Genomic DNA, 11,399 nt, shown 5'->3' on the forward strand with positions numbered 1-11,399 from the left:
CTACCTAAGTCACCACATTTAGGGAACTATGCCCCTGTACCCCTAGGTCACTCTGTTCTGCCACAATCTCCAGGGACTTGCTATTTATTGTGCACATCCTGCCCTGATTCACATTCATTACAAGAAAATTCTATCTGCTATTCCTTATTCGAATTTCTCAGCTGATCTAAATCCTGTTGTAACCTTCTTCACTGACTACACTACCAATTTTGATACCTGCCAGAAACTTGCTAATCATGCGACTTGCATTCTCATCTATATCATTAATATAGACAACAGCACACCAAAGGTCACAGGCTCCAAACTCCTTCCACAACCCAATTGCTTGCTCATCCTGGATCCCATGTCATCTGTAATGACTTGAACAAGGCTTTTGAGAAGGTCAGAAGGCTTCTAGAAGGTTAAGGCACAAGGGATAAGAGGAATGCTGGCAAAATGGATCAAACATTGCCTCAGGAGCAATAGGCAGAAGGGTGGTAATAGTTGCATGCTTTTCAGTGTACCTCAGAGCTCAGTGCGTGGGGCCTTTGTTGTATGTAATAAACAAGAATATAGAGGAACAGACAAGTAATGTTGCAGACAGTGATTATCCAGGGACATAGATCAGATGGAATTTAATCCAAATAAGTATAGGTTACAGCATTTTGTAAAGTCAAATTCTGGTCAGACATTAGAGTAAATGCTAGAGACCTTAGGAGCACTGATGTATAGAGGAACCTTGCAGTGGACACTCTTCACTCCCTTAAAGTAGAAACACGAGGGGGATAGAGTAGTGTGCAAGGTATTTTGAATGCTTGTTCTCATAAGATTCCAATTCTCATTGAAGAGCTGGAATTTCATATGGCATCTGACATATTAGTTAGATTTTCATTGGGGTACTGTGTATTGTTCTGTCATCACACTGCAGGAAAAATGTGATAGTAATGAAGACTGTCGATGTTCACCAGGAAGTTGCCTGGAACAGAGGGTTATAGTTATAAGGAAATTGGAGGTTGAATTGGTTGTCACTAGCATGCAGGAGGCTGAGAAATGAACTTCTAGATGTTTATAACATAATGAAGAGCATAGATAGTCAAAGTTTAGAGGAAAGGAGCACTGGTTTAGGGGAGATGAAAACTTTAAAGGAGTCAGGGGAGTCATGTGATGCAGAGGAGGGGGTAGACTTGATTCTCAGAGCTCCTGAGATAAGTGAAAATAGTCACAAAATAACAGAAAAATGGCAGAAAATACAGCTAGAAAAACTCCTCCTTCCCCCCCCCCCCCCTCTTTCTGGGCAGGAACACTTAAAGTTGCTGGATATAGTAATGCAAACCCAAGACCTTCATTTATTTATTTATTTATTTTTAAAAGATTTTTTTTTGCCATATCAAATTCCTTTTGTCTTTTTACCGAAACGTTTGTGTATTGGCCCAGCATCTAGATTTTCTTGCTGAACAGCAACCAATAATAGCTCACTATCTTCAATATGCCCAAGCTCTAATGGATCCCATACAAGTTCTCTTCATTTAAAACTGACCTGATGTCATACAGCAACTCAAAACACCAGTTATCTGATATGCATGCCAATACAGTTCTTCAGTGGCTAAAAGGACATTTAATTCAAAAATCATTTCCTACCTCAGTGATAGGATGGGCAGTGCATCAGTCACATCACCTGAAGGAACACAAGTAACTTGGGTTACAAAACAAATCCTGTTTTCACTTTAAAAAGGTAATGGGGCAATCCTAGAAATTATAGACCAGTGAGTCTTACATCAGTGGTGTGCAAACTATTGGAGAGGATTATTAAGCAAAGGATTTGAGCATTTGGAGCAGTTGACTCAAGGTTAGCCAGCATGGCTTTGTGAAGAGAAGGCTATGCACCACTAGCCTAATTGAATTTTTAATAGGTGATAACAAACAAAATGAATGAGGATAGGGCAGCAGATGTGGTCTACAAGGATTTTAGTAAGGCATTTGATAAGGTTCCCCATGAGAGACTCATTGAGAAAGTCATGAGGCACGGGATCCATGGAACCTTGGCTGTGTTGATTAAAAATTGGCTTGCATGTAGAAAGCAGAGTAGCCATGAACAGAACGTATTCTGCCTGGAGGTCAGTGACGAGTGGAGTTCTCTAGGAATCTGTTGTGGGATCCCTGCTCTTTGTGATCGAGATGAAGAAGCAGAAGGATGGGTCAGTAAATCTGCAGATGATACAAAGGTTGGAGCTGTGAATAGTGTTGAAGATTGTCGCAAGTTACTAAAAGGTATAGACAGATTGCAGAGATGGGCATAAAACTGGTAGATGGAGTTCAATCCAGATAAGTGTGAGGTAATGCATTTTGCAGGTCAAACCAGAAGATTGAGTACAGGGTTAATGGTTGGATACCTAACAGAGCAAAGGAACAGAGGGACCTTGGGATCCAAATCCATAAATCTCTCAAGATAGCCACACAGTTTGATAAGATAGTTAAGAAGGCCTATAGGATGCTGGGCTACATTAATAGGGAGATTAAGTTGAAGAGGTCACTGAAAAGGGACCTGAAGTACTGAGGACTGCTATGAGAATAGACAATTCATGTCCTTTAAAAAAACTGATGGAACCTTTCACTACTTTCTACGGTTAAGATCCTTGCTGAGAGAAAAATGGGGCCTACTGAAGGGAACAAGGTGGAAGGGCTACTTCAACTGGGAGGAGCTCCCAAATTTATATCCAGCATGCACTTTGTACTTCAAAGTACTTGTTGGTCAGATTTATGTAGGTAAAGTGCAACATCAGTGATCAATGCCAGACTAAGATCAGTACAATATAATTTCTTACACCAATTATATCTCACACCACAAAAATTACATAAAGGAAAATCAGAAAATATCAGAAATTGCTTCAGGTGTGGGTTAGAAATTGATATATTTATACACTCCACATAGACCTGCGTGAAGGTGAGACCGTTTTGGTTGAAATTATTTAATATATTAACTAGGATTATGGGAACAGACTTCCCACTGGATCCAGAACTGCATTTATTGAAATACTTAGAGGACGTGGGCAGAACATTAACTAAATTCCAAATTAAATTTGCCGATATTGCCCCATCAGTAAAAAACATTGCAGTCACCTGGAAGTCCGACTCCCCCCGCTCATCACTCAATAGTGTACGGAGATGCACAACTGCGTGCCCATGTAGAAAACGACATATAATTTTAAAGTAAATACAATATTTTTGCCAAAGTATTGTAACTTTATCTAATAACAACAGCCCAGAGTTCTAAAAAGCAAACAAAATCCATAAAAACAACACCAATGAAGCATCTCAAAGAGTGGAAATAGATTAGAAAGGCTGGCGATACGCTGAATTTGTCTTTTCACCATTTTTGTCACTTTAATTGTTTTAGTTGTTTAATTTTAAAAGTTCAGGGGGAGGGACTGAAATTACAAGTAAGCTGATATAGTATTTGTATCCAAGAAGTGAATTATACTAAAAGAAAGTGTAAATATGTTAAAAAGGATTGGGGTTTTTTTCCAGCTATTTTGGAAAAATTGAAAAATAAAATTTTCAAAAAAGTCAAGAGGTCATGTTGCAACTCTCCAAATCTCTGGTGAGGCCACATTCAAGAGGATTGTGTTCCATTCTGGTCACTTCAATATGGGAAGGATGTGGAAGCTATGGAGAAGGTGCAGAGGAGATTTACCAGGATGTTGCCTGGATAGGGAAACAAGTATTATGAGGCAAGGTTAATGGAGCTGGGACTTTTTTCTTTGGAGAAAAGATAGAGAGGAGATTTAATACAAGATTCTGAGAAGCAGATAAGGTGGTCAGGCAAGGGCAGCTATAGCAAACACCTTCACTTCCACAAAATGACAGTCAGAAAGTTTAGGGGAGACATCAGGAGTAAGATTTTTTTTGAAAAAAAGAGTCCTGATGCCTGGAATGCCTTGTTAGAGATGATGGTGGAGGCTGAAACATTAGGGGCATTTAAGAAATTTAGACAGACACATAGATGAAGAAAATAGAGGGTTATGATGTAGGAAGGATTATTTTAAATAGGAATACATAGGTCATCACAACATCGAAGGACGAAGGGCCTATACTGTGCTGTAATGTTCTACTTTTGAAACAAGAATTCCTTTTAACTGAGATCCAGCGCACAAGCCATCACCAATGAGAAATCCCAGCAGGATCGCCACGGATCCCTTCTGCTTAATGCTGCCGGACTCTGATGCATCCCAGTATTTGTGCATGAACTACATTTAGTTGGAGAGTGGGTGAGAAGAGTTGTCCTCGTCCACGGGGTCGGTTGTAGGTACGGGGTTCAGGTTCACTGAGGTTCTTTCTACCCCAGAGCGCGAACCATGTCGCTGGAGGAGGCCGGGGCACCCGCGGCGGGGAAAGGGTCAGGTCGCTGCCGCCGCCAGGAAGAGGCTCTGGTGCAAACTGGACGGACGAAGCGGGAGGAACGCTCAACCCGCACCGACGGCCGCTTACCTTTCCCGGCCGAAGCCATCTCGACTGCCCGATCAAACAGCACCTCTTCGATTTTTTTCCTTGGTTCAAATGTTGGCGCGGGCGACAGCAACCACGTGACGTAGTTGAAGCTGCTACGGGATCACGTAAATCCACCCCGATCACGTGATGTGCGTGTCACCCACTGCGCGTTCCATGTGATTCCCAATTCTCCAATGGGAATGGGTTTACCTGGTTGACGTCACCTGACAGCGGCCATCGCCGGTGAAAGCGGGAGCAGGCATGAGTAGGAAGAATAATATCTCGTACGTGAGGCCGGCCGAGCCCGCCTTCATCCGCAGGTTTAAACAAGATGTGGGTTACACGCAGGGGCCGACTGTGGAGACTAAGGTTGGTGGACACAGCACCCCCCCTCCCCCCAGCGACCGGCCCTAATTCCCCGCGCTCCCACCTGATCTCGGCCCCCACACCACCACAACCCTCCCACTTTATAAATCAAAGTATTGGGATAGAAGTTGGGGTATTATTGGTAAAGTTGTATCAGACATTGGTGAAGCCACATTTGAAGAGTTGTGTGCCGTCTTGGTCACCAAGCTACATGAAAAATCATTAAGATTGAAAGAATGCAGAGAAGATTTACTTTAAATTTAACATAAAAAACGGTAACAGACCCTTTCAGCCCACGAGTCTATGCCACCCAATTGACCTACAACCCCTGGAATGTTTTGAACAGTGAGAAGAAACTGGAACCCCCCCCAGAGAAAACCACACAGAGCTGGGGTCCTGATCGCTGGCACTGTAACAGTATTGCACTAACAACTGCGGAAACCATGCTGCCCTAATTTATTGGATGTTGCAGGGACTAGAGAAACTGAGTTACAGGGAAAGGTTCAAACCGTAGAGCACTACAGCACAGAAAACAGGCCATTTGCCAAAACTCCACTCGTCCCACTGATCCGCACCCATTTTATAACCTCCAGACCTCTCCCATCCATGCATCTATCCAATTTATTTTTAAAACTTAAGAGCAAGCCTGCATTTACTAGATCAGATGGCAGCTCGTTCCAAGTTCCCACCTAATGTTCCCCCAAACCTTTCACCCTAAAGCCACGTCCTCTCGTTTTTATCTCTCCCAATCTAAGTGGAAAGAGCTTACTCACATTTACTCTGTCTATTTCCCTCATAATTTTAAAAACGCTATCAAATCCATCCTAGTAAATCTTCTCTGTACTCTTTTGATCTTGCTGATATTCTTCCTGTTTAGTGACCAGAACTGCACACAATACTCCAAATTTAGCCTCTTAAATGTCTTGTACAACCTCACCATAACATGTTAAACAGGTTAGGACTTTATTCCCTGGAGTGTAGAAAAATGAGAGATTTGATATACAAAATTATGAGGGGCATAGACTAATTGCAAGTAGGCATTTTCCACTGAGGTTAGGTGAGATACAAACTAATGGATTAAGGGGAAATGTTTAAGGAGAATTTATGGGGAATTTCTTCATTCAGAATAGTGGGATTGTGGAATGAGCTGCCAACTGAAGTGGTGAATGCAAGCTCAATTTTAACATTTAAGAAAAATTTGGATAGGAGTGGTATAGAGGGATATTGATTGGATGTAAGTCAGAGGGACTAGGGAGAATAAGATTTTGGCACAGACTAGAAGGGCCTGTTTCTGTGCTGTAATGATCTATGATTATAAATGCTTCAGTAATAACTGTCATTATAATGTAAGCATTGTATTGGCCAGTAAGTTTCCACAAACATCAAAATGATAATGAACAAATGCTTTGGTGGCATTGGTTGGGAAATAAATGCCATTGTCTTCAAAATAATGCCATGTAATCTTCACTGCATCTTTCAGAAGGCGCAGCTAGCCCCGATTGATAGTGATAGTGGACCAAGCGATGCAGAGGATGAGCAGCCGCAGGTGGTTGTGCTCCGTCAGGGAGACCTGACTGCTGAAGAAGCTGCAAAAATCAAACTGATCGCAGAAAACTCTGAGAAATGTACGTAAATGGAATCTACGTGATCTTGGAATGTGCCTTTGGTAGCTTTGTTGGGGTGCTAGCTTGAAGTTTCTGGCTGTAGCAATGACAGAATCTGAACCAGAACATTTGCCGTGCTGGTGTCATGAGGCATCTCCATCAAACTTCTGCAGGTTCAATGTGGAAAGTATACAGAATAGTTGCAGTAAACCTGGTTTGGCAAATCAAGTGCCCAAGAACATAAAAAACTGCAGGTGGTAGTAAACTCAGCCATGTCTGTCACAGACTCCAACCACCCATCCATTCAAATATTGACGTGAGGTGCTCCCTCAAGGCAGCCAACGTCATGATCCCCACCACCCTGGTCAAAACTTCACACTGCTACCTTCGCACAGAAGGTACAGCAGACTGAAGACCAGAACCTCTTGGATCAAGAACAGTTTCTTTCTGACAGCACTTGTGGCTCATGTTGTTCTTGGTGGCATAGGATTAGGTAGATGCTGTTCAGGTGATTTGGGTGAGTGACTACTGTACATGTACATGTTGTAGAAGATGAAGCAAAGGAATGCTTAGGTCATTAGCTGGGTAACTATCAAGTGAGCTGCAGATGTTGATGGTGAGAAGGGGACCAAATGCTTAAGAACAAATGTCTGTAAAGGAAAGATGATATAAAGGCAATTGAATTATTGTTTCTTCACTGTCTAATTCTCTATAATCATTGTGACATTTTCCAGGAATCACTCACACATTGCTACTAGAGTTAAATAAAAAAGTGGGGTTTCAAATGCTGGGGTTGAGTACAATACACAAGCATTCCAGAGAACTCAGCAGGTCATGCAGCATCCATAGGAAGTAAAGGGTAACCAACGTTTCAGGTATGATAAAGGGATCGGGACCGTAATGTTGGTCACCCTTTACTTCCAATAGATGCTGAAAGACCTGCTGAGACCCACAATGCTACAGTATTTTTAAGAGGCGTTAACCCATGAATTCACCATAGTTTACATCCAACACTACACAGCACAGTACAGGCCCTTTTGCCCTCGATGTTGCGCCGACACATGCAGGTATATTACTTTCTTTTAAAAAAAAGTACTAAACCCTCCCTACCTCAACCCTCTATTTTTCTTCCATCCATGTGCTTGTCTAAGAATCTCTTAAATTCCCCTAATGTTTCACCCTCCACCACCATCCCTGGCAAGGCATTCCAGGCATCCACAACTCTATTTTTTTTTTAAAAACTTGCCCTTGATGTCTCCCCTAAACTTCCCTCCCTTCACTTTGTACATGTGTCCTCTGGTGTTTGCTGTTCCTGTCCTGGGAAACAGACACTGGCTGTCCACCCTATCAGTGTCTCTCATAATATTGTAGACCTCTGTTAAAGTCTCTCATCCTTCTATGCCCTAAAAAGAAAAATCTCAGCTCTACAAACCTTGCCTCACAAGACTTATTTTCCAATCCAGGCAACATCCTGGTAATTTTATTTCTGCAGCCTCTCCAGAGTTTCCACATCCTTCCTATAACGAGGTGACCAGAACGGAACACAATCCTCTTCAATGTGGTCTCACCAGAGATTTGGAGAGTTGCAACATAACCTCTCTACTCTTGAACTCAATTCCCCTATTAATGAAGCTCAGCATCTCATAGGCCTTCTTAAATATCCTATCAATCTGCACAGCGACCTTGAGAGATGAATGGATTTGGACCCCAATGTCCCTCTGTTCATCCAAACTCTTATGTAACCAACCATTAACCCTGTACTCAGCCTTCTGGTTTGTTGTTCCAAAATGCATCACCTCACAATTATCCAGATTGAACTCTATCTTCTTATAAACTTTGACAAACAACCTTCAGCTTCATCCACAACTTCTCCAACTTTTGTATCATCTGTGAACTTATTGACCCATCCTTTTGCCCCTTCATCCAGGTCATTTAAAAAATCACAAAGAGCAGGAGTCCCTGAATAGACCTTTGTGGTACTCCTCAAGTCACTGACCTCCAGGCAGAATTCTTTCCTTCCAATACTACTCTGCTTTCTACCTGCAAACCAAATTTTTATCCACACAGCCAAAGTTCCATGGAACTCATGGAAGTCCTCATGACTTTCTCAATGTCTCATGGGGGAGTTTGTCAAATGCCTTGCTAAAATCCAAAATAGACCACATCTACCACCAATTTTTTTTGTTACCTCCTCAAAAAAACTCATTAGACTCATGAGGCATGATCTTCCCTTCACAAAGCCATGCTGACTATCCTTGAGTAGACTGTCCTACCATTGCTCATAGATTAAGAATCCTTTCCACTAGTTTGCACACCACTGACGTAAGACTTACTGGTCTATAATTCCCAGGATTCTCCCTATTTATCCTTTTCAAAAAATTGGGACTATATTTGCCATTCTCCAATCCTCCGGCACCTTCCCCGTGACCAAAGAGGACTCAAAGATCATAGCTACTTCTCCATCTATCTGGAAAGCAATGTGCATATAATGTCGAAGGAAAAGCAAGATTTTCCTACATTATGACAATGAATGCACTTCAAAGGTACTTAATTTGATATAAAGCACTGGGATACATTAAGCTCAGTGAAGGAGCTATAAAAATGCAAGTTTTTTTTGTGTAGGCCATACAATCCTGAAGCCTCTTTGACCATTCAAACTAATCACACTGATCTTTTATCTGTTCTGCATTCCTACTTGATCCCCAAATATGCTGATTTCTCAAAATTCAATAATTTCTATCCTAAATAGTTTCAACAACCAAATATTTATAACCTCTGATAAAAATTCCAATGATTCATATACTTCAGAGTGAAAGAATTTCCTGTCAACTTAGTCCCGAATGGCTGATATCTTTAGATTATGACCCATGTTTGGCGGTCTGCAGCACTGGAGGATGTTCATCTGACTGCATTTACAGTACAACCTGAAGAAATATTGTTTCTCTGGGCCATGATGCACACACATAAACATACACAATGCACAGCACATGATAATCATGTGTAAATAAGAAAAATACATAAATATGTATAAATATTTTCGAACAATTTGTTCATTTCATTGATGAGATCCAAGGTTACAGGGTACTTTTCATTAATCTTACAGCCTGCAGGAAGAAGGTATTTCCCAGTCTAGCAATCCTGATTTTGGTGCTCCTGTACCTCCTTCCTGATGGTAGTGGGTCAGAGATCCTGTGTAATGAATGGCAGGGATCAAGAGCATTAATTCTTCCTGAGAAAATATTTTGACTCTTTATCCTAAATTTGTTCTTCAGCTGAAAAGTTACAGCCCAAGGATGGGAAGATTATGTTCAGGAAGCCATCAAAGCGATCTTCAGAGGACAAAGTCACTGGCGTGTTCACCACATCCAACAAGAAGAAGAAGGAAGACCACAGGGAGCGAGTAGAGTTTAAAAGTTCAGAAAACAAAGCAAAGCAAATAAAGAACAGCAGTTTACTTTCATTTGGGGATGATGATGAATAGACTAGAGGAACAGCGTCTGCATTAAATGCTCATTATCCTCAGGATTCTGAAAGTAGGTTACAGTGCAGGACAGTACAGAGTTAAAGATATCTCATCAGAGCTGAACAGTGTGTCTTGACTGTCAGTTGCACATCCATTTTATTATTAAAGTTCATGAAATAATGTACAGAGATTACTATAGCAGACAGCCAGTGCTCAAAGATATTTCTCAGTGCCTCTGTGTGTACTCGATTCCTGTGCATAGATAATCGGTCCATCAACAAGGCTGGTGTTATTTGGGCAGCACAGTCTCATAGACTGGAAGGGCCTATATCTCTGTGCTATATCTCTAAATTTTAAAAGAAGCTGGGGGAAGGCCTCAGAACTGTTAGAGTAAAGGGCAGTTCTCCCTGTACTGGTCTCCACCTCCCACACCTCTGTTCTGTCCCCCCCCATCACCTTTGGCCCCCTCCCCAAGCTTTTTTCTCTATATATGTACTTCCATCTATGCCAATTTAGACTTGATAAAAGGGTTCAACAAGAAACATTGATTGACCATCTATATGAACAAAAGTTGTCTGTCCTGAGTTCCTCCAGCAATTCTTTGCTCAAGATTCTTACTATGCAACATGACTAGTGTATGATAAAAGGTGTGAAGTGTTTTTCTGCAGAAAATTGAGCTTTTTTTTTAAAAAAAAAAGAGGCTTTGCCCCTGAAATTCTGTGACAACTGATTTAAATTGAACCAACATGTTAGAGTTATCCTGCTTGAAAGTGAGCCCATTCACTTTGCCCAGAGTTACATTTCTGTTTCATTGTTAGGCTACTTCCTTACATCAATCTTCTCTAGAGCTGGTCTACAACTCCAGAGATTGCCTGTACTCCTTCATCCAGATGTTCCTTGTGTTCCAGGGTGTTAGTCATACTGTGCTGAAATAGACCCTCTCACTCCACCCTGTCCATACCCACTGTGATACCTATGCACACTCATCCATATCTTGGTCCTTTATCCTTTGTCTTTCCTATCAAAGGATGTGAGCAAATGCCTCCTAAATGTTGTATCTTTGAATTTGTACAACAAATGGTGGCGGGATGAACACCTTTCTTTGGTATAACATCTTGAACATGACCTCAATAAAAAGATGATAGGAAACCAGATAATATATTCAGAACTATTGTAAATCACAGTTGAAGTTGGGCTTTAAGGAGTATCTTAAAAGAGAATGGAGAACTAGAAAGACAGAAAGAAGGTACTTGCAGAGCTGAAGACTGAAAGTCCCATGATGCAGCAATTTAAGGTGGAGCATCATCACAGCTATGTTACAATCTTGTCCTTTTCAAAAGCTCACGCTTGTACACCTTCCAACAAGAGCTATCACTGGGAGGGGGGGGTCATGTGATGTGAGGAGAGTGAGAGGAGGCAAACCCCCCCCCCCACCCCGGAGCTCCCAGATCCATAGGAAAGAAAAACCACGAAAAGCATTAAAATAATCATCAAGGAGCTCG

The 11,399-nt window shown here is 41.6% G+C and overlaps 2 protein-coding genes across 2 annotated transcripts in view; one reads left to right on the plus strand and one right to left on the minus strand.

The window, feature by feature from the left end:
- kif15 (kinesin family member 15) overlaps positions 1-4,545 on the minus strand; it is a 158,928-nt gene extending 154,383 nt beyond the window's left edge. Inside the window, exons 1-2 of the mRNA XM_069913478.1 lie at positions 4,465-4,545; positions 1,618-1,654 (exon numbers count right to left, since the gene is read on the minus strand). Of these exons, the coding sequence (XP_069769579.1) occupies positions 1,618-1,654; positions 4,465-4,483 (56 nt within the window). The 5' untranslated portion in view covers positions 4,484-4,545. The remainder of the gene's footprint in view (positions 1-1,617; positions 1,655-4,464) is intronic.
- A 123-nt stretch (positions 4,546-4,668) lies between these two features.
- Positions 4,669-10,543, plus strand: kiaa1143 (KIAA1143 ortholog). The gene is made up of 3 exons (XM_069913479.1): positions 4,669-4,833; positions 6,311-6,455; positions 9,707-10,543. The coding sequence occupies exons 1-3, from the start codon at positions 4,726-4,728 to the stop codon at positions 9,913-9,915; spliced, it is 462 nt and encodes a 153-aa protein (XP_069769580.1). The 5' UTR covers positions 4,669-4,725; the 3' UTR covers positions 9,916-10,543.
- Positions 10,544-11,399: the final 856 nt, after the last annotated feature.

Source organism: Narcine bancroftii, chromosome 1, assembly GCF_036971445.1.
Source record: "Narcine bancroftii isolate sNarBan1 chromosome 1, sNarBan1.hap1, whole genome shotgun sequence".
NCBI classification, from domain to species: domain Eukaryota; kingdom Metazoa; phylum Chordata; class Chondrichthyes; order Torpediniformes; family Narcinidae; genus Narcine; species Narcine bancroftii.

Bases quoted from the DNA above. Each gene is read 5' to 3' on its own strand.
- kiaa1143 (XM_069913479.1), top strand. From the start codon at position 4,726: ATGAGTAGGAAGAATAATATCTCGTACGTGAGGCCGGCCGAGCCCGCC. The intron at 4,834-6,310 runs GTTGGTGGACAC...TGCATCTTTCAG, and splicing joins GGCCGACTGTGGAGACTAAG to AAGGCGCAGCTAGCCCCGAT. The intron at 6,456-9,706 runs GTACGTAAATGG...TTTGTTCTTCAG, and splicing joins CGCAGAAAACTCTGAGAAAT to CTGAAAAGTTACAGCCCAAG.